The sequence below is a fragment of the Mobula hypostoma genome, chromosome 3 (assembly GCF_963921235.1).
Source record: "Mobula hypostoma chromosome 3, sMobHyp1.1, whole genome shotgun sequence".
Classification (NCBI taxonomy): domain Eukaryota; kingdom Metazoa; phylum Chordata; class Chondrichthyes; order Myliobatiformes; family Myliobatidae; genus Mobula; species Mobula hypostoma.
Genome location: NC_086099.1, coordinates 219283075 through 219305698, shown reverse-complemented (window position 1 = coordinate 219305698; position 22624 = coordinate 219283075). Strand labels below are relative to the sequence as shown.

General features: G+C 43.0%; 1 protein-coding gene and 1 long non-coding RNA gene across 7 annotated transcripts in view; one reads left to right on the top strand and one right to left on the bottom strand.

The window, feature by feature from the left end:
- Positions 1–22624, top strand: part of LOC134344548 (uncharacterized) — a 147716-nt gene that overhangs the window by 31005 nt on the left and 94087 nt on the right. Inside the window, exon 4 of one of the 3 annotated variants that reach the window (XR_010017461.1) lies at positions 655–772. The exons of the other annotated variants lie outside the window; for them this stretch is intronic. This is a non-coding gene — a long non-coding RNA (uncharacterized LOC134344548). Of the gene's footprint in view, positions 1–654; positions 773–22624 lie in introns of those variants that run through there. 3 annotated transcript variants of the gene reach the window in all.
- Positions 1–22624, bottom strand: part of hhatlb (hedgehog acyltransferase like, b) — a 59404-nt gene that overhangs the window by 26404 nt on the left and 10376 nt on the right. For 3 of the 4 annotated variants that reach the window (XM_063044534.1, XM_063044532.1, XM_063044533.1), the window contains 5 exons: positions 19434–19604; positions 14601–14668; positions 4795–4908; positions 2637–2831; positions 674–883 (listed from right to left, as the gene is read on the bottom strand). In XM_063044534.1, coding sequence (XP_062900604.1) covers positions 674–883; positions 2637–2831; positions 4795–4908; positions 14601–14668; positions 19434–19539 — 693 coding nt within the window. In that variant the 5' untranslated portion in view covers positions 19540–19604. The other variant, XM_063044535.1, reaches the window with a different exon arrangement.

Here is a 22624-nt window from a genome sequence, read left to right as displayed (position 1 = left end):
TTTGCTTTTTTCTTAACACTTGCAGTATAAGAAATGATTTGTCCTCTAATATATGCTTTAAAGGCATCCCATATGACAAGGCTAGAAGTCTCCTCTACCGTATTCTCTTAAAAAAAAAGAGTAATTTGCCTCTCCAAGAACTTTAAGAAATCCTTGTCAGATAACAAAGTTAAATTAAAATGCCAGAATCTGTTTGTCTGAGGAAAACCAGAAAGATTTATGGATAAAAGCACAGGAGCATGGTCAGAAATAGCAATCTCTTTATATTCTACTAACTGAAGGCAACTTACAGTGGACTGATATTCTACCAGGTTGCCTGATTTGGATGTGGGACGAAACTGGAGCACTTGAAGGAGACCCAAATGGTCACGGGGTGAATGTGCAAACTCCACACAGACAGCCTCCGAGGTTGGGATTGAACCTGGATCACAGGAGGTGTGGGGCAGCGGCTCTGCTCGCTGAGCTATTGTGCCACCCTCATCGCTCAACCAACATCAATTCAAAAGAAAAGAATCAATTATTTGACTGGTGTATATACAACTGCACTTGGTAAAATTTTAAACAGGGCAGTAAATTTCCAGAGATACCTCACAGGTGTAAAGTTCTTTGGAGTACCATGGTTGTAAAAGATGTCATACATGTTGCGTCTTGCAGACAGGGCTACAATGTTTACCTGTGCGTGGAACTGATCGAACGTCATCACTGGCCCAAAGAAGAAGAAGGGGAGGTAGAAGTTGTAGATGAGAAGGTCCAGGATTGAGTAGTTCCCAGCTTTCCTCTCGACGTTCTCCAATGCAAAGCTCATGCATCGCATGATGGTGAAGCCACTTCCTCCATAGAACAGGACGTCCTGGAGCTGGAAGGTGCCCGTTACAAATCCTGTCTGGGACAAGACGAAGCAGATGGCCAGAGATGAGATGGAGCAAGTTCAGGCTCTGCTAAGAAGGATGATTGCACAATTGGGAACTAATTATCCTACCCTTCCAACTGAAGGACTGAATTTGTACAAAAGGAGTCTAGCTAACCAGATCGAGTACCCCTGCAACATGTAGCTATTTACAGACTGACATCCATATAGGACAATATCATGAGAGTTAAAATGAACTTATTCTCCTTGGGTTCTTTTTTGAAGAGGGTGAAGTGGAAATCAAAGGGGACATACACCATGTAGACAGCCCTGTGGCCCATCAGTGCCTGCCTTCAACCACCCAATTACAGATACTAATCTTATATTAATCCCATTTTAAAAAATCATTCAGTGATTCCAATGGATCACCCATTTTCAACTCAAGTGACTTGACCTCTGCTCCTGGGCATGTGGAGTTATACATCATAATCTGAACAACACACTTCGAATTCAGGTCATTAACAGATGAGGTGGACAGCAGTCACTTACAGCTAGCCTCACTCCTACTGCTCAGTGCTCTGCCCCTTTCCAGAAAGTCTTCACTTGACATGGGCTCTGTGTTGCTTGGCATTGCAGTCAGGGCCGTAAGGTGGTGTGGGACAGGCAAGAACTGATCAAATGGGGGAAAATTTACATGAGGCCAATGGCCACATTATGAAACACAAACACCATCCAGGCCATGTACTTTTCTCACTATTACCATTGGATAGGAGGTACAGGAGCCTTAGGTTTCCACACCAACAGGTTCAAGAACCCTGCATCATCAGGCTCCTGAACCAGAGGGGATAACTTCACTCAGCTTCACTCTCCCCAGCACTGAACTGATCCCACAACCTGTGGACTCACTTTCAAGGACTCTTCATCTCATGTTCCAGATACTTATTGCTTATTTATTTATTTATCCATCTATTATTTTTAAAATCTTTTTATTTGCAGTTTGTTGTCTTTTGCACAATGGTTGTTTTAATGTCTTGTGTGCGGTTTTTCATTGATACTACGGCAAACACTAGAAAATCTGCAGAAGCTGGAAATCCAAAGCATCTTACTTCACGCAAAATGCTGGACGACCTCAGCAGGCCAGGCAACATCTATAGAAATGAGTCAATGTTTCGGGCCGAGACCCTTCATCATGATCTTATGGTGTTTCTTTGTATTTACTGTGAATGCCCGTAAAGAAAAATGAATGTCTGGGTTATATTTGGCGACACGTATGTACTTTGATACTAAATTTACTTTGAACTTCACTCACCTCAACTCGAATTCTAAGAGAGCTTACAAGTTGTTTCTGCTGAGTATGTCATTAAGCAACAAGGCTCACTGTCTTTGGGTATTGTTTATTGGGAAAGCATTGACTCGCCAGAATTGTAGCTATGGGATGCTTGGTCGTTGAACGTGTTATAGGTTTTAGTGAGACTTCGGCGAAGAAAGCTGAAGGACCTTGCAGCCAACTTGCGCTCTTACTGAATGAATATCTGAAGAAATGTAGTAAGTGTGGCTGTGGCCGGTCCATCACCCATTGAATCGATTGCGAGAATGTGGTAAATGCGCATGCGGTCGACCGATCGCGCGGTGTATCGATTGGGCCTCCTACGCACGGGGGACGTCCTCTATTTACGCAGGCTTTCCAGCGCAGTGCAGCACAGCGTTTCGGTGAGTCGGTCCCGTACCGCGTGCCATGGCTCAGTAAAAACGTTTAATGCGAATCTTCCTACTCAGTTCTCATACTTACCTGCCAGGAAGCCACGGGCTCTATTTTAAACGTTGCCAAACTGCAGAGTCCAGCAGCAAAGCACAGCCACTTCTGTTTAGCCAGGGCAATGCCATAGAGAAGGATGCAGTGGGACAGGATTAACATGAGATAGGAGAAGCCCATTGTAGCCAGGACTGCAAGAATCCCATAAACCATAAAGTATACGGATCTGTGCTGTGAAAGAGAGAAGAATGGTGAGAGTAAACATTAAAATAAATTGTACGTTCCTCAATATATCACAGATACATCTGGAAAAAAAAGGTGTGAAGGGTTTCGTCATGTTAACCAGAACGTGTCTGTACAACTCCAGGGCTAGACTGGCGATCATGCCTGCCGTGTGCAGCCTGACTTTTCCCTTTCCAGCACGTGAATGCTGGCCCAAGCAGTCTTTTATGTTGCGTAGGCCCCAAGATATCCCATGGCCTTTCATTCCAATGCTAGATTCACCGCGTTAGCTCCCCCTATGCCCATCATGGACAAGTACAGTGCGAACCTTATCCTCCCTCACAGTTGCTAAGGAATGGTTTAAGCCTCGAGGCAAAGACATTACCGTATTGCACCTTATGACTAAATAATACACAAAACAAATCACAGATATTTAAATGACCTGAAATCTTATCATTGCCTTTCAGACATGAGTGTCCTAATTACATATAAAATGCTGGAGGAACTCAGCAGGTTAGGCAGCTTCTATGGAGGGGAGTAAAAGAGTCAACATTTCAGTTTGAGACCCTTCATTCCAATGGGTCACCTGTCAATCACCCTAGCAAAATCCTTCATTCCAATAGATCACCTGTCAATCACCCTAGCAAACTCATTCATTTTGATGGATCGCCCGTCAATCATCCCAGCAAACCCATTCATTCCAGTAGATCAGCCATCAATGGTCATAGCAAACCCATTCATTCCAATGGACTCTGTAACAATAGTGGGATGAAAAATCACAGCAAAAACTTACTGCTGTTTTTAAGTAGTTAATAGTAAATATGCAGGATCTCACCAACCACAAGCTCCATAATTCAGGCTTTCTCCTTCTCACCCTCCCCCACCTTCTCTATGGAGCCTCTGCCCCTTCCCTCTTCAGTGCTGATGAAGGGTTCCGGCCCGAAACGTTCACTGATCGTTTCCACGGATGCTGCCCGACCTGCTGAGTTCTTCCAGCGTGTTGTGAGTGTTGCTTTGAGCCCAGCATCTGCAGAGTATTTTGTGTTTATAATTCAGTTATTGCCATTTCCACTTGGATTACAGCAGCCAATCCCTCTCAGGCCAGCCTTATGTCAATTCTAGTTGCACTTAATCCAATAAGTTTCATTTTTTAAAATCAATTCCTCTTGCATTGATCATCAGTTGGGACTCAGGGTCCGAAATGTTGACTGTTTACTCCTCTCTATAGATAAATTCCACCAGCATTTTATGTGTGTTGTTCAAGATTTGCGGAATCTCTTATGTCTTATGATCTGGCCCCCTTGCCCCTTGTCACAAATTTGCAGGTTCAAATCGAACAGCAGTGTTCAGAATCCAGTTTAGTACAAGTGAACAGCTGCACGGTAGGGTGTGTCCTTCAGATGAGATATTAAACTGAGGCCCCATCTGTCCTCTCAGGGGTTAACCTTAGTTGTTTTCTCTGGATTATCGGAATCTGAAGGATGAGCTGTTCATGCAACTATGAGGGACATGGGTAGGGTAGATAACAGGTTCTAGGAGTGGAATGAATGTCTTCTATTTGGGCTCATTTTTCAATGGACCAATGAAATTAATGGGTTTACTGGGCTTATTCAATAAACCAATTGCATGAATTGGTTTGTTGGAGTTATTTATCAATTAACCAATGGAATGAATGGATTTCACTGGCTCAATGGAATAAGCAAGTTTGTTGGGCTCATTATTCAATAGACCAATCAAATGAATGGGTTTGTTGGGCTCTGATCAATAGGCCAGTGGAATGAATGGGTTTGTTGGTCTCAAGGCTGAAGATCAATTGCCATGAAAAGTACTTAGGATGTCCAATGCTGTAGAAAGTCAAGTACACTGGCAGGCTGATTTTAAGTTGCCTTTTGAGCTCTTCAGTGCTACCTGTATTCTAGGAACAAGTAGTAGCTTAATAAGCTGACCAGTACAGACGGTGAAATGAACCCACCTGAGGTAAGGCCATGGAAATTGCTTTCCCAAAGAGCACGTGACCCGATAAGGCAAAAAGAATGTAGTTTCGGAACTTGGTGAACCACATAACCCACTCAAAGTCAGCCACATCCTGGAAGAGAAACAGCAGATGATTAGAACCTGGTACAGTCATCTTTGTATTTACAATAGTACACAGGGAAGCATTCTCACCACATATCTGATCATGAGGGTTCATCAAATCACAACATAGAAGCCAGTCTTTACAGCCCACCTCGTCCATGCGTAATACCTATCTATACTAATTCCATTCACCTGAATTAGGTCCATATCCCTCTATGCCTTTCCTATTCGATTACTACCCTTTTAAACATTGCTATTATATTCACGAGTCCTGGGTATGACTCTAAACTACAACCAGCGATGAGGCTCTGATTGGGTTTCAGAGCTTTGGGGAAAGTTAGTCATCCATTGCTCCCAGGGCCACTCTGACCCGGAACGGTAGCACCTGCAAGGGTTCCTGCTCAGGATACGAGCGAAGGCCAACGGCAGATCCAACAGATTCAGTAACTGAACTTATGACAGAGAAGGCGGATGAGCTACGACCTCAAATGTCAACGGCTATAGTACTGTCGGATGAACATTTGGGAAGAGAAATGGCGATTTCTTTAGTTTGCCCAACGGAAGGCAACAGCAAACCACCGTTGCTAGATACTAGGTTTCCTAGAATCTAAAAACTTATTTGCTAAGAAACGCGATATTGATGTTAAGGATACTATCAGAACAAGCTATTCAAGTGCAAAAAGATTTGTTTGTTTGTTTAATCGACTACACAAACACATTTGATAAAGTGAAACACAATAAGTTATTCAAAATATTACAGGAAACTCTAGATCTAGATTCGAAAGACTTCCGCCTAATCAGAAATCTGTACTGGGAACAAACTGCTGTTGTGAGAATAGATGGGGAAGTGAGTCAATTTACGAAAAATCAAGAGAGGCGTTAGACAAGGGTGTGTTTTCTCCCCTGATTTGTTTAATGCATACAGTGAAACAATATTACAAAAAATAAGAGACACCTTGGATATCAAAGTTGGTGGTGAAAACATCAATAATTTTAGATATGCGGATGACACTGTGTTAATTACAAGTACGGAGGAAGAACTACAAAACTTAATTGATTTAGTTGTTGAAGAAAGTGCAAAAATGGGTCTATCTATCAATTGCAAAAAGACAGAATGTATGGTGAAATCCAAAAGGAAGGAGAATCATATCTGCAGGCTGAGAATAAACAGGGAAGACATAAAACAAGTACAGAACTTTTGCTACTTAGGAAGCTGGGAGACGTCAGATGGCAGGTGCGACATGGACATCAAAAGAAGAATAGGGATGGCAAAAGACACCTTTACAAAAACGAAGAGTATACTGACCAACACTAAACCAGGCATGACAACCTGCTTCAGAGCACTGAAATGTTTCGTTTATCCAGTTATATGGCTCAGAATGTTGGACAATATCTAGTAACATGAGGAAATGAATTGAAGCAGCAGGATATGGTTTTTGAGGAGGATGCCAGGGGATTGAGGAGAATATCATGGAAGAAATGAATATCTAACGAGGATGTCATGAACAGAGCAAGCACAACAGGAGAAATAATGTACAAGATCATGAAAAGGCAGGGTGACTTCATTGGACATGTGATTAGGAAAGAGGAGTTAGAATGCACGGTAATTATGGGAAAGATTGAAAGGAAGAAAGCAAGAGGAAGGCAAAGACAAATGATGATGGAGACAGCAGCCAGAGAACTGGAAATGAATACCAATGAATTGATCCATTTGACCTGCAACAGGAGTGTGTGGGCCATGGCAGTCAAAGCTCAAACTGGGCACGGCACCTGATGAAGATGATAATGATGATGATTATATTCACCTCCACCACCTCCTCTATTAGTTCGTTCCAGATGTTCACCACCCTCTGTGTGAAAAACATACACCTCGGATATCCTTAAAGCTGCAAGCTCTAGTTATAGACATCCCTGGTCTAAGAAAACTCTATCATACAAATGCTGGAGGAACTCTGCAGAATAGACAGCATCTATGGAAGGATTTTGCCCCAAAACATTGACTGCTTATTCCTTTCCATGGATGCTGCCTAACCTGCTGAGTTCCTCCAGCATTTTGTAAGCGTTACTGTGGATTTCCAGCATCTTCAGTATTTAAACGTAAACAACAGGAATTCTGCAGATGCTGGAAATTCAAGCAACATACATCAAAGTTGCTGGTGAACGCAGCAGGCCAAGCAGCATCTATAGGAAGAGGCGCAGTCGACGTTTCAGGCCGAGACCCTTCGTCAGGACTAACTGAAGGAAGAGTGAGTAAGGGATCTTCAGTATTTCTTGTGTTTCTGACAATCATCCTAATTCCCTCAGCATTTTGTAAACTTTAAAGTCAAGGCGTCTTGAATACAGAAGCAAGCAAGATGGCCCAAGGTCTAAACTGCTGTTTTCACCCCACACCCAAACAACAATCTTTAGAGGAGATTTATTGGGAATGACTTATGAGGATAGGCTGAGTTTAGGTGGGGGGGGAGTGTTAGATTCATCTTATAGTAGGTTAAAAGGTTGGCATAACGTCGTGAGCTGAAAGTTCTGTACTGTAGTGTTCAATATTCTATGTTCTTTGTTCTGTGTTTGTTTGCTGACCACAGCACTGTTGTAGGCCATATCAAAGGTGGTGATGAATCAGCATATAGGAGGGAGATTGAAAATCTGGCTGAGTGGTGCCACGACAACAACCTCTTACTCAATGTCAGCAAGACTAAAGAGCTGATTGTTGACTTAACGAGGGGGAAATCAGAGATCCATGAGCCAGTCCTCAATCAGGGGAATCAGCAACTTTAAGTTCCTTGGTTTTCATCATTTCAGAGGACCCGTGTGCACAGTTTATTGTCAGTTACACACCGGTTCTCTGCCCTGTTCATGGGTCTTTCATTGATTCTACTATGGTTCTATTGGATTTATTGTGTATGCCCACAAGAAAATGAAATCCAGGGTTGTATTTGGTGACACATGTACTTTGATAATAAATTTTCTTTGAACATTGAAGTGCTACAGTGGCCCCTACACCTCCTCCCTCACCACCATCCAGAGCCTTAAATAGTCCCTCCAGGTGAGGCAAAGGTTCACGTGTGGATTCCTCACCCCTTACTGCCTCCTCTACATCATTTAGAATCGGGGGGACCACTTCACCGAAGTTCAAAGTAAAAATTATCAAAATACATACATGTTACCATATACAACTCTGAGGTTCGTTTTCTCATAGTCATACTCGATAAATCCAATAACCATTACAGAATCAATGAAAGACCACACCAACCGGGCGTAAAACCAATGTGTTAAAAACAACAAACTCTGCAAATACAAAACCATAATAAATAAGCAAATGCCGACAACATGAGATGAAGAGTTCCTTGAAAGCGAGTCCATGGTAACATTTCAGCGATGAGGCAAGTGAAGTAATCTGCTTTGGTTCAAGAGGCTGATAGATGAGGGCTGATAACTGTTCCTGAACCTGCATCCTGAGGCTCCTGTACCTTCTTCCTGATGGCAGCAGTGAGAAAAGAGCACGACCTGGGTGGTGGGGATCTAGGATGATGCTGCTTTCCTCCAACAATGCTTCATGTAGATGTGCTCAGTGGTGGGAAAGTCTTTACCTGGGCCGTATTCACTACTTTTTGTAGTGTTTTCTGTTCAAGAGCATTGGTGTTTGCACACCAGGCTGTGATGCAGCCAGTTGATATACTGTCCACTACACATCTACAGAAGTTTATCAAAGTTTTAGATGTCATGCTAAATCTTCGCAAGCACCTGAGGAAGTGGAGGCACTGTTATGCTTTCTTTGTAATTGCACTTGTGTGCTGGGCCCAGGACAGGTCCTCTGAAATGATAACGCAGGAACTTAAAGTTGCTGACCCTCTCCACCTCTGATCCCCAATGAGAACTGGCTCATGGAGCTTCATTTTCCTCCTGCTGACATCAATAAGCAGCTCCTTGGTCTTGCTGACATTGAACAAGCGTTTGTTGCTGTGGCACCACTTGATCTCCCTTCTATATGCTGATTCATCACCACCTTTGATTTGGCGTACAACAGTGGTTGAATATGGCACTTAAGCTGTGCTTAGCCACACAGTCGTAAGTGTAAAGCAAGCAGAGCAGGGGGCTAAGCACACACCTTCACTCCATCTACTGTGCCAACTGGGGTCTTCAGGTGGTCAGCCATTTTAATTCCGGTTCCCATTCCCACAGCAGTTCTCAGCATCTTCCACTGCCAAGTCATGGCTAAGCACAAATAGGAGGAACAGCACTTCCTATTCCACTTGGGTTGAGGAAAACCTTTTTCACCCAGAGAGTTGCGGATGTGTGGAACGCTCTGCCCCAGAAGGCAGTGGAGGCCAAGTCTCTGGATGCTTTCAAGAAAGAGATGGATAGAGCTCTTAAGGATAGTGGAATCAAAGGTTATGGGGATAAGGCAGGAATTGGATACTGATTGTGGATGATCAGTCATGATCACAGTGAATGGCGGTGCTGGCTCGAAGGGCCAAATGGCCTACTCCTGCCCCTATTGTCTATTGTCTCCAATCTGACCCAATGTACATTGAATTTTCAGACTTCTAGAAACAGTTCCCCCTTTGTCCCCTTTCCCTTTTTCTCTCTCCTCCTGATCCTCCTGCCCCCCCTTCACCTTGTATCTTTTCCCTTCCATAACCTTACCCTCTCTATCTGCCCATCACTCACAAACTCGCCCCACCAAATCCCCTCCTCACCTCCTTCCCCTTATTCCCTGCTCCACCTTCCTCTCCTATCAAATTCCATCATCTTTAGCCCTTTGTCACTTCCCAGCTGATTCAAAAAAATAATTGTTTGATGCTTTTCCCAAAAGCAAGTGTATATTTTCTTTCTAGGTGAAAGGCAGACCCCTGTGCCTTGTTCAGCTGTTCCATCAGCTGGCCAGAGGCTGTCCCACTGGCGAACCAAGAGCAGAATTTACAATAGCAACTTCAGAAACAGAGGAAACTGTGACAGGGAGATCCAGGGATGGCTGTCAATATGATTGTTTAAATATACACTTGATGGCCACTTTATTAAGTATACCTGCTTATTAATGCAAATATCTAATCGGGCAATCACGTAGCAGCATCTCAGTGCTTAAAATCATGTTGTTCAGGCCAAACGTCAGAATGATCTCCTGGAATTTTCACATACAACATTCTCTAGAGTTTACCGAGAATGGTGCAAAAAAAATCCAGTGTGGGTGGAATGAGAGAGGTCAGAGGAGAATGACCAAACTGGTTTAAGCTGACAGGAAAGCGACAGTAACTCAAATAACCACATATTACAACAGTGGTGTGCAAAAGAGAATCACTGAACGCACAAAGCTTTGAACCTTGAAGTGGATGGACTATAGCCGTGAGCATACACTGAACGAGGTACCTAATAAAATGGCCACTCTGTGTGTATAAGCTTTGGAGCCAACGTTAGACAAAAAAAAGTTAAACAGGCAGGATTAAGCAGCTGCTTTTGACGCCAGGGAAGGGAAACAATCTTGGCTTTGTTTAAGGAGAGCTCACACTGTTGTCTGGAGTCATCTCCCTTCCCCTAACTAACGCAGTCTGGGTCATTTCATTCTTTTGTTCGGCTCAGGAGTATAAACATTTAACATTGTGTCTAATTTTAGCTAGAGTTCACTGAAAATATAAACATTAAATAAATAGTGCAAAATGATAGCTAATTAATGAGGTGGTATTCATAGACCATTCAGAAATTTGATGGTGGAGGGGAACATTGAATGCATGTCTTCAAGCTCCTGCATCTAATCCTTGAAGGTTCTAATGAGAAGAAGGCATGTTCTGGATGGTGAAGCTCTTAATGATGGATGCTGCCTTCTCGAGGCACCACTTTTTGAAGATGTCCTCGATGGTGGGGAGGATAGTGCCCACGATGTAAAAGGCACCAGACCTATTGAAGGACTCACACAGCAAACAGTGTCGCAACGTGAAGTGTGTGCTCACAATGAGTGCGGTGATCCTGTCATTTTCCTTTATCAGTCATCATTACAAGTATTTTGTTCCTTAAGCAATGCTTAACTGTTAAAATATTCACAAGCTTGCTTAAGAGTTTAGAATATACCAAGAGGATCATCGAAAAAGCTAATGCTGGAGACACAAAGCCAGATGACTAATAGCTCGGGGGCAGTTTATTTTAAAATGAACTGGCGAACGACAATGGGAAAATTCAAGGAGGAAATTTATGAAGTTTGGGCTCAGGCAATTGAAACACAACTGACTATTAAAATGTTCAGGAAAACCAGAAGAGGAGGAATATTCTTTCATCACCCATTTTCTTCTTTTTTTTTGTTTCCTGTCAGAATTTTGAGAAATTCTTAGTTTGTAATGGAGGGTTGCATCACAGATGAGGTTAGAGAAATTGGGAAGACAAGAAGAAGGGTTTGAACAAAAACTAGCAGACAGGCTAATTGAAAGTGAGACTTTCTAAAACATTGGTCAGAGTATTGTGAGCAGTTTTGGCAGACTTTTCTAAGAAAGGATGTGCAGGGATTGGAGAGGGTTCAGAGGAGGTTCACGAAAATGATCCTGGAATGAAAGAGTTAAAGTGTGGGGAGCATTTGATGTCTCTGGGCCCGTTCTTGCTGGACTTTAGAAGAATGAAGGGGAATCTTATTGAAATCTATGGAATATACACTAAAGATTAAACAAGATTGGGAGACAGAACTTAATATGACTTTTGTTAACGAAGATTGGTTGCGAGTTCTGAAAATAGTTAATTCTGCTTCGATACGTGCCAATCATTGTTTAATTCAATTTAAAATTGTTCACTGTTATTATTTAACAAAGGAGAGGCTATCCAATATATTTCCTAATATAGACAATTATTGTGATAGGTGTAAAGACGAAGTAGCTACTCTGTCACATATGTTCTGGTCATGTCCCTCATTGAAATCTTTTTGGAAATCTTTATTTTCTACAATTTCTAAATCTTTGAAAATTAATTTACAACCTAATACAGTGACTGTTCTATATGGAATAGTTCCGCATCATATTCAGGGTATTTCAATTTCAAACCAACATGTAATTGCATTCGTTACATTGTTGGCAAGAAGAGCTATTTTATTGAAGTGGAAAGATACCTTTGCTCCTACACTAATTCAATGGTTTTCCCAAGTAGTGTTATGTCTTAGTTCGGAAAAAATTAGAAGTAGAACTTTTGATCCCCAATTCGATTTTGAGAGAAGATGGGACTCTTTTGCCAAATATTATCATTTAATTTGAATTAATTATATGGTTTCCTTCCAATTTTATGTTATATAAATGTGATTTGGCGTTTTTTTTTTATCTTTTATATATATAGATGATTGTAAGACGTACTTCTCCGGGTGTCAGTTCCTAATGGGTTTTTTTTGTAGTTAGTGGGTTTTTTTTTAGTTAGTTGGGGTTCTCTGTTTTTCTTTTTTTTTATATAATTTTTTTTTCATTAGCATATACAAGTTTTTTTTCTTCAGCTTTATTAATTATATATATACTAATTTGTTGAACTTTTGTATCTTTTGTACTAGCTGTAGAAGATTATATATCAATAAAAACATTTAAAAAATGGAATATTGAAAGGCCTAGAGAGGATGTTTTCTAAACTGGGGGAGTCAAGGACCAGAGTGCACAGGCTCAGAATACAAGGACATCCCTTTAGAACAGAGATGAGGAATTTATTTTGTCAGAGAGTGGTGAATTTGTGGAATTCATTGCCACAGACAGCTTTGGAGCCCAAGTCGTTGGGTATATTTAAAGCAGAGATTGATAGGTTCTTGATTAGTATGGACATCAAAGGTTACAGGGAGAAGGCAGGAGAATGGGGTTGGGAGGAATAATAAATCAGCCATGATGGAATGGCAGAGTAGACTCGATGTGCCAAATGGCCTAATTCTGCCGCTGTCTTATGGTCTTAAAATAAAGCATGCTAAAAATATATCAAAGATCCTCCAGCTCCAGAATCCTTTATTTTATTCTCGATTGAATCTGCAGGGGAATTGCATGCAGCTAAAATTAGACACAGTGTTAAATGTTTATACTCTGAGCTGAACAAAGAAATTAAATGACAGACTGTGTCAGGAAAAGAGAGCATGAAACTTTAGCTGAAAAGCATCTGGTGAGAGTCTCTCATTAAGGAACGCTCAATAAGTCAGTGACTTTTTGGGACTGCACGGTAGTGTAGTGGTTAGCGCATGCTACTATGGCACCAGGAATCTGGGTTCCGTTTCCGCTACTGTCTGTAAAGTGTTTGCACATTCCCCCCGTGTCCAGGAGTGTTTCACCTAGGTGCTCTGGTTCTTCCCACACACCAAAGACGTACAGCTTAATAAGTTAATTGGTCACATGGGTATAATTGGGCTGCATGGGCACGTGTCTTGTAGGGCCAGTTACTGTGTTGTATCTCTCAATAAAATATACTACTACAGACCTGCCTGTGTGTTTAAGGCATTTCCCAAGGCAGGCAAGGAACCAAGTTAAGATTATTATCAAAAAAATTAAAGGAATGTAATAGAAATTTTTCTTTAAATACGTTGATGATCTTGATCTGAAACTGGCTGGCTGAATGAGCAGTGGAATCAGATAATAATTTTTCAAAAGGATATTGGAATAATGCTTGGAGTGTAAATAAAATTGCTTTGAGAAAGGGCAAGAGGAGGTGCAGGTTGGAGATTGAAAAACTGAAGGGTCACAACCCACCTGAAACAAAGGGAGGCAGATGTGTGATACCTTCCATTACGGAATAGTCATAGTCATAGTCATACTTTATTAATCCCGGGGGAAATTGGTTTTCGTTACAGTTGCTCCATAAATAATAAGTAGTAATAGAACCATAAATAGTTAAATAGTAATATGTAAATTATGTCAGTAAATTATGAAATAAGTCCAGGACCAGCATATTGGCTCAGGATGTCTGACCCTCCAAGGGAGGAGTTGTAAAGTTTGATGGCCACAGGCAGGAACGACTGATAGCTGAGAACCTATCAATAGGAGCGGACAGTACCGGACAATTTTAAAGTTTTTTGGTAGCAGGGGTGCTTTAAAGAACATCAGTAACGCTCTTTTAGCTGAGGTCAGCGAAGAGCAGATGGACTGTGGACGATTCCACAGAACAAAGTGAAGGCACTGTACGGTCTGAAGCTGAACTAAGCCTTTGAGAGCTGGACTCCCCTTTGTACAGCTTTTCTGAGTGTGGATGTTCAGTAGGGCAAGGATCGAGATGAAGCTGATAGAGACTGTAAACATAGTGCAGCCCTTGAAAGCCCAGTTCTCCTTTGTACAGCCTTTCTGTTGAAGCCTGGGAACCAAAGTCACCAACTATACCAAGGCAACAATGCAAGTGAAAGATTCTAGAGCAACACTTACTGTTAGAAATTATCTTTCTCATTCTCAAGTATTATTGGCCTTTAACATGTAGATTTAATTTGTTACTAACTCTTGAAATATTTATTATGATTGGTACTTAAATATGCAAGTGATGGGATTCAGAAGAGTACAGAGTTTCTACTGGATCAATATCTGTATCCAGCTAACCAATTTCCGTATAAAAATGGCATTTCTTTGTTCGAACACTGGAACGGCTTGGTGACAGGGGCCAAGCTGTTCTCCTAGTGCACAAGAAAGTAAAATGTATTGACCAACGAACACGAGTTGTCAGAGACCGGTTAATCAGCGAGGACATAACTGACGGAATCGAGCAACGTCTGGGAAATTGGTTGGCAGAGCTCACCATCTTTCGACCAATGTATGACCAGCCACGCTTCACGCTTTGCTTAAAGGTCTGCTTGCTCATGTTCTCTGTGAGGGGAGAATAGAAATAACATTCATTGTGGAGACCAACACAAGTTGCTAAACAGATATTTCCTTAAAGGGAAGGTGGTTCCACAAATTCTTTGCTGTGGCCAAAAGTCCAATTCAGTTCACCCTGACTGATCAAGAACCTTCAATCTCCTCTTTAAATATATTCAATGACTTGGCCTTCAGAGCCATGTGTGGCAATGAATTCCACAGATTCACCACCTTCTCAGGCTAAATAAATCTCTCCTCTGCTCTGTTTTAAATAATCGTCCCTCCAATCTGAGGCTGTACCCTTTGGTCCAAAAGTCACCCACGATGGGAAACATTCTCTCTACATCCACTATATCAAGGCCTTACAGTATTCAATAAGTTTCAATGAGATCCAGTGAGTTCAGGCCCAGAGCCATCAAACACTAAGGGTGAAAAGTGAACTATTTAAGGGGAACCTGAGGGGTCTACTTCACTCAGAAGGTTGTGCAAGTGTGGAATGAGCAGAAATGGTGGATGTGAGTTCAAAATAAGAGAAGATTGGATGAGTATATGGACGAGCAGGGTATAGAGGGCTATCGTCTGGATGCAGGTAGATGAAACTAAGCAGAAAACCAGACTGGCATAGACTAGATGGGCCAAAAGGCCTGTTGCTGTTCTGTAGTGCTGTATAATTCTGTGACCCTAATCCAGAACTATCGGATCAAATCATTATTGAATCTCACCTCCACTGTACATATTTCACCACCCTGTCAAAGCTTCCTCTTTACATGCTTGTCTTGGAATGTGTGTTATACATGGGTTTAGGAAGGCCTTGGATGCTTTTCACCTTGGAAAGCTGCGTGGCCTCGCTTGTAAGTGGACCAGACTCATGCCATGGAATCACCTATTGCAGCCGCCCAGGGGAGGAGATGCCGGAGGCAGTGTGTCATGGCGTCCATGTTGGGTTTGATGCTGCTCTCCAGTGTTCGCTCAGTGGAAGATGAGCTATATCGCCTTTGCTCGCAGCTGCACAAGCGTGTGATGATTGGACTGCTGTGGGCTTGTCCTTGCTGAAAACATCCCATGCACCATCAATCTACAGGACATAACACTCGGGGATCTGGGCTTTATTAGTAGTTCTTTTGTGTGACTGTATAGTCATACTTTATTGATCCCGGGGGAAATTGGTTTTCATTACAGTTGCACCATAAATAATAAATAGTAATAAAACCATAAATAGTTAAATAGTAATATGTAAATTATGCCAGGAAATAAGTCCAGGACCAGCCTATTGGCTCAGGGTGTCTGACCCTCCAAGGGAGGAATTGTAAAGTTTGATGGCCACAGGCAGGAATGACTTCCTATGACGCTCTGTGTTGCATCTCGGTGGAATGAGTCTCTGGCTGAATGTACTCCTGTGCCCAACCAGTACAATATGTAGTGGATGGGAGACATTGTCCAAGATGGCATGCAACTTGGACAGCATCCTCTTTTCAGACAACACCGTCAGAGAGTCCAGTTCCATCCCCACAACATCACTGGCCTTACGAATGAGTTTGTTGATTCTGTTGGTGTCTGCTACCCTCAGCCTGCTGCCCCAGCACACAACAGCAAACATGATAGCACTGGCCACCACAGACTCGTAGAACATCCTATTAGTAGTTCTTTTGTGTGACTGTATATTTACTGCTATTGCAGTTATATGTACTGTATGTGCCTTGTATATGTTGGTACCATGTTTTGTACCTTGGCCCAGGAGTAATACTGTTTCATTTGGCTGTACTCATGGGTATCTATGTATGGTGGAATATCAATTAAACTTGAACTTGAACTATGACCTCTACCTCCAAGAGGACCCCAACCTTATCGTAGGGTTTGGAGGCTTGTATTGCCTCAATGACCCGGAGAACTATGTTGGCTGGTGTCAGGGCCTTGTACCCTTGGTAGTGTCACCAATGCCAAACAGGACAAAGGCTAGAGACCAGACTAAGAGTAGTCCACCGGTCCTGCAGGTTTTGGGGGTTCGTCTCAAGGCTAACAACGCTGACTGGTCAGAAAAACTGTTATGGAAACAGCAATGAAGAATCCTTCTATATCTGGGTGCGACAGCATTCCTGAGTCTCCACCCGGAACTTGCATGGCTGACAGTAGTGAATACCAAGAGGACGCTAGTGGCACAATGAAAGAGCCCTGGACACCACCAAGACCAAGACCAAACTTTGTTTTTGAGCTGTACGAACCATATAGATGGATTGGGCACATGGTGAGAAGAGAGACCAACCCGATCATCAAGACAGAACTTTATTGGATGCCTGAAGGGCGGAGGAAATATGGGAGACCAAAGGCAACGTGGCGCCATAGCGGAGAGGCAGAAATGAGGACTCTGAGCCACACCGAGGGCACAATATAGAAGTGGCCAAGGACGTACAGAGGTGGAGGGCCTTCATTGCTACTCTAGAGATCAGCGGTGTAATGGGCAGTTGGTAAAGAACACCTCTGGTTCTAGTCTCACTCAACCTCTGGGGAAAAAGTCTGCTTGCATTGATCCCATCTATACCCCTCACACTTTTGTATACCTCTATCAAATCACCTCTCATTCTCCTACACTCCAGGAAATAAAGTCCCAACCTATTCAACCCCTCCCTACAAGTCACGTGGCTAGAGTAATACTTGGAAGTATTGATGAGTCAGAACACTGCATCAGCACAAGGTCCACACACCAACTAATTGCACAGTTTCAGCTCATGCTGCTCAGTGGAATGAGTCAAACACAAACAGCCAGCTACAAGGAAGACAACACAGAGAATCATTACAAGAACAAGCTTGTTTAGCAGCAGGACATGTGATTAAGCCAGCAGGTAATTCTGCTGCCCAGCTCAAGAAAATATATCAAACCACAGTGCATACATTCACCATATGGTGATAGGAATAGGTCACTGTGGATACAAAGACACCACACCATTAAATGAGATGCTTCGTAATGTTTTTTCAAAAGGATGTACATGTGACAAATACGCCATGGTAAAGTAGCAGTTTGCTATTCCTCTCCACACTTTTTGACAGCAACCTTCCCATTTCTTTAGCATTTTGTCTGTTTTTTTTAACGAGGACAAGTTGTTAGCTCAATGTGCAACCCAGCGTGGATGGAAAGTTTATAAGCATCTGGCTGGATTTGAACCCAGGACCACTTGCTTCAAAGCCCAGAGCTGATACCACCACACCACTGGCCAAGAGTAATGGTTATTGTGATGCTATTACAACTTGGGGCATCGGAGTTCAGTTCCAGTGCCACCTGAAAGAAGTTTGTCTGTCGTTGCTGTGAGCGCACGCGTTTTCTCCGGGTGATCTGGTTTAATTGGTCTTTGTATATTGTCTTGTGATTAGGCTAGGGTTAAATCGGCAGGTTGCTGGGTGTTACGGCTTGTTGGGACGAATGGGCCCGTTCTGCCCATTTACAATGACCAATGAATCTTGTTTTTTCAGTAGAGTGCAAAGACAAAATTACTGTAATTTACAAAAATAAATAAGTACTCCAAAGAGAGGAATAATGAGGTGCAGCTCATGGACCGTTCAGAAATCTGATGGCAAAACGACACATTTTACTCTATGTTTCAATGTGCATGGACAAATAAAGCTAATCTTTAAATCTTTTGCACATCCGAATGACAGAGTCATTCAACATTGAACAGCATGGGAGAGGGGTACAGCGGAGATTCACCAGGATACAGCGGATGTTCCCAATGATGAGTACTTCAGTAATGAAGAGAGACAGTTCCAGCGATCCGGGTTCAATTCCTGCCGCTATTTGTAAGCAGTTTGTATGTTCTTCCCGTGACTGCATGGGTTTCCTCACACAATCCAAAGATGTACTGGTCGGTAGATCCATTGGTCATTGCAATTTGTCCCGTGATTAGGCCAAGGTTAAAAATCAGGGGTTGCTGGGCGGTGTGGCTCACAGTGCTGGAAGGGTCTATTCCGTGCTCTACTTCAATAAATAAATAAATGTTCTTACTAGCAGCAGCGAGTCAATTGACGTTTCAAGATTCAAGATTCAAAATTGTTTATTGTCAATTGACAAAATGATTGTTCCTCCGGATCCGATGCAGCATAAAAAAACACAATAAGCATTAAGAACATAACAAGCGTAAAATACATAAGATTAGTCTGATTGAGTGTACGTAACAGGGGGAAAGGTGCAGGAGTATCTGTACATAAGACAACTGCCAGGAAATGATAAAGTAGTGGTGGCTGGGTTTAACTGTTTTTGAGTCTAGTGATCTTGATATGGAATTTTCCACAGCAGCGGGAATGAATGGAGGGAATAAGAGCAGACTGTTGTATTGTCATTATCTTTTGCAGGTTTAGCAGTTTCTGTCTGCTAGTATTTTTATAACTACCTATATACACGTAACTGTTTAGTATGTTTCCTAGTGGTCACAATATGTATATGCAATCGTTCCATGTGTCCCCTAGTAGTTACATTGTATGATTCTGAAAGCCTGTTGCATTCTATTTGAATAGGGACTACCTTATTGGTTAACTCTTATCTACAAATTTGATAGGAATTTTTCTTATCTATGGTATTAAAAGAGCTGACACTTTGCTCCACTATTCTCTCTTTCCCTTACTAGACCTCCGTTACCATCTGTTTCCAGTTCTCTTTGTTCTATTAGTGCTTAATAAAACAATTGTGAAACAACAAGTTTTATGCCTCTGACTTGACTTCTGAAAGAGCCTTGGATCAAAAACATCAGAATCTAACAGGACGTTGATTGAGAAACATCCTGCATGTTACCTGTCGATACTTCATAGACCCAGCTCGCCGACCACAGCACTGCCAGGGTCAGCACCAAACTGTAAAGGTACAGTTCGGCCTTGGGTAAAGCAGTCTTGACACCCATGTCTGCAGTTCACTGATGTTCAAAATTCAGCTTTTCAATCCAGTGTTGGGATCAGATGGCCAAAACTAGGAGAAGAAGGGAAAAAGAATAAGAGAAAAAATGTGAATTAGAACCAGTTAGAAATTGAAGCAATGACCTGTTACCCTGACTAAATAATCTGCAGCACTGATGAACATTTTGCAAGCTGGGTAAGAAGGTGATTAGCTTTACTTGTCACATGTACATTGAACTATACCGTGAAATGTTTCATTTGTGTCAACGACCAACACAGTCAGAGGGTGTGCTGAGATGCAGCAAGTGTTACCGTGTTTCTGGCACCAACAAAGCATGCCCACAACTTACTAACTATGTAACCTGTAATCCCTTTTTTTTGGAATGTGGTTGTTTATCTGCCCAATTAGCTGCGGTCCTGTTCCACAAAAACTGATACCCAAATGAGTATAACCATAACAACTGGATGCTGCAACTGTTTGGTTTTGCTTGAACAAATGGACCCAGACTTGGTAGTTCCTCCGAGACTCACTTTATTGTTAATACAGAGAAGAAATAGAGAGTTGTGAGAAATGCTTTATATTCCACACTACCTACACCACTAATAGGTAGGGCTAACTTAAGCAACCCCTAGTGGTCGACACCGCTGAGTATACTTAGCAACGTCTGCGTGGTCCCTGAGGCGGGCGATCGACCGTGGACTGGCGAGGGTGGAGGTCCTGGTGCTCGGCTGGAAGGTGCGACCCAGGCGAGTGGTCTGCCCAAGAAAGAACTTGCCCACCTTTTATACGTAGCAGTATCACCGCCTCCTAGTCCAGCTGGAAGGGGCAAGGCATCCAATCCGACATTTACACGGCCCTAACCTTTTGGTCGGGTGACTGTCAACAATCGGCCTCTGCCTCCTCAGGGACAATGCATCCTGTTAATCTTACAACCAAACAATGTGAAAAAACATACTTTAGGGACAAGGTGATTAATTACTTTTACACAAATCAACTTTCAGGCCATGTTATCAGGTAGACCAGGAATCACATTGTTCTCCCCTTATCTAGTATCAAGGGTCAATTTGCCCAACACGCAGGTAGACCTTCAAAACAGGACAAACTCACAAATCTCTAACTGTAAACCTTGCCGTATCCATTTTTCATACCCATACACTTACCTATACAGGTCCTTCAATGATTCTGCTATGGTTCTTGGATTTACTGAGTATTCCCGCAAGAAAGCAAATCTCAGGATTGTATGCGGTGGCAAATATGTACTTTGTTAGTAAGTTAACTTTGAACTTGGTAACCAGAGGAAACCCAGGTGGTCACGGAGGAGGAATGTACCCACTCCTCGCAGACAGTGGCGGCAATTGAACTGGGGTTGCAGGTGCTGTAAAACATTACGTTAACCACGATGCCACTATGCCACCGTTCTGCCTCTCAAACTGTGCACGCACCTGCCAGTGTGTTGGGAAGGATGCTGATCTCTCCTGCTCCAACCTCTTCTTCCATACTGCACCCTCTGGGGAATGCCATGAACTGACTTTGATAATGCCCGCCGGAGAGTTGCAAACAGTTAATCATTTGTGGTTCGTTTTATTTAAGGATACAGCATGGTAACAGGTCCTTGCAGCCCAGTGAGGCTGCACCACTCAGTCACACTCAGTTAGCCTATTAACCCGTACATCTTTGGAATGTGGGAGGAAACCAGAGCACCCAGAGAAAACCCACACAGTCACAGGGAGAACGTACAAACTCCTTACACGTAGCGGCAGGAATTGAACCCAGGTTGACATAACAACTGGCACTATAAAGCTTTGTGGTAACTGCTGCTCTGCCATGCCACCTATGGTAGGCACAAGAACATGGGGTGGGCTCAGTGGTGCCTCTGGAGGAACTGTTACCTCGCAGATGCAGTCACCAGGTTTTCAAATGTTTCTGCCTGTTTTCTAAACCAAGGGCTTTTCACATGCAAAGCAAACGTTTTAACTACTCCACCTGACCTCAGGCACCGTCTGAAGTTTGCACATTATCTACAACCTTGTGGGCTCTTCCTAGTTTCTTCCCACGTCTCTCAGAGATGAGTAACACACACACAAAGTGCTGGAGTCAGCAGGGCAGGCAGTCAGGAAGCATCTACAGAGAGGAATGAACAGTCCACGTTTCAGGCTGAGATGCTTCACCAGGACTGGAAAGGGAGACAGCAGAAGCCAAAAGTAGAATTGGGGGTAGGGGAAGTGACTACAGTCTGGCAGGTAATAGGTGAGACCAGGTGAAGGGGTATATGGGTGGGGGAGGGTGGATGAAGTAGGGAGCTGGGAGGGGATAGGTGGAAGAAATAAAGGGATGAAAAAGAAGGACTCTGATAGGAGAGGGCAGTGGACCATGGGAGAAAAGGAAGGAGTGGGGCATCAGAGGGAAGGGATGGACAGATAAGGGGGAAGGGGGGAATTACTGGAAATGAAAGAAATGGAGATTAGAGAAAAGAAGTTAAAGATGCTCATGCCATCAAGTTGGAGGCTACCCAGATGGAATATGAGTTGTTGCTCCTCCGGCCTGAGTGTGGCCTCATTGTGGCAGTGGAGGAGGCTGTGGAGTGACATGTCGGGATAGAAATGGGATGTCAAAATGGGTGGCCAGTGGAAAATCTTGCCTTCTGTGGCAGACAGAGCGAAGGTGCTGGACGAAACAGTCTCCTAATCTTAGACACACGGGTTGGTAGGTTATTTAGCCACTGTTAGTTATCCCTCCCCCACCCCTCCATGCGACCGTAACCAGGTGCTTGACAGTTAGCTGAAGAGACAGCTCCTGTGATCGGCAACGCTCATCTTGTTCCTTTGGGACTTTTCTCCAGGGGGTCGATGCTGAGGATTAAGGCCCAAGGGTCGAATCAGAAATCTGGAAGTCGAGTTCCATTGGCTGGAGCCGCAGGTTTGCAAATCTCTGCGGGTAGTTGAAGGCCCAGTGTCTGTGTGTCCCAAGTCAGAACCCAAGTGCAATAGAGGCTGGAGGCTGTAGAAGCCAGCCTGCCTTGAAGATAGAGGACTGTGTATGTGTATGGGTGGGAGGGAGGAATGGGGCTTGTTTTGCTGAAGTTTGTTGCTTGT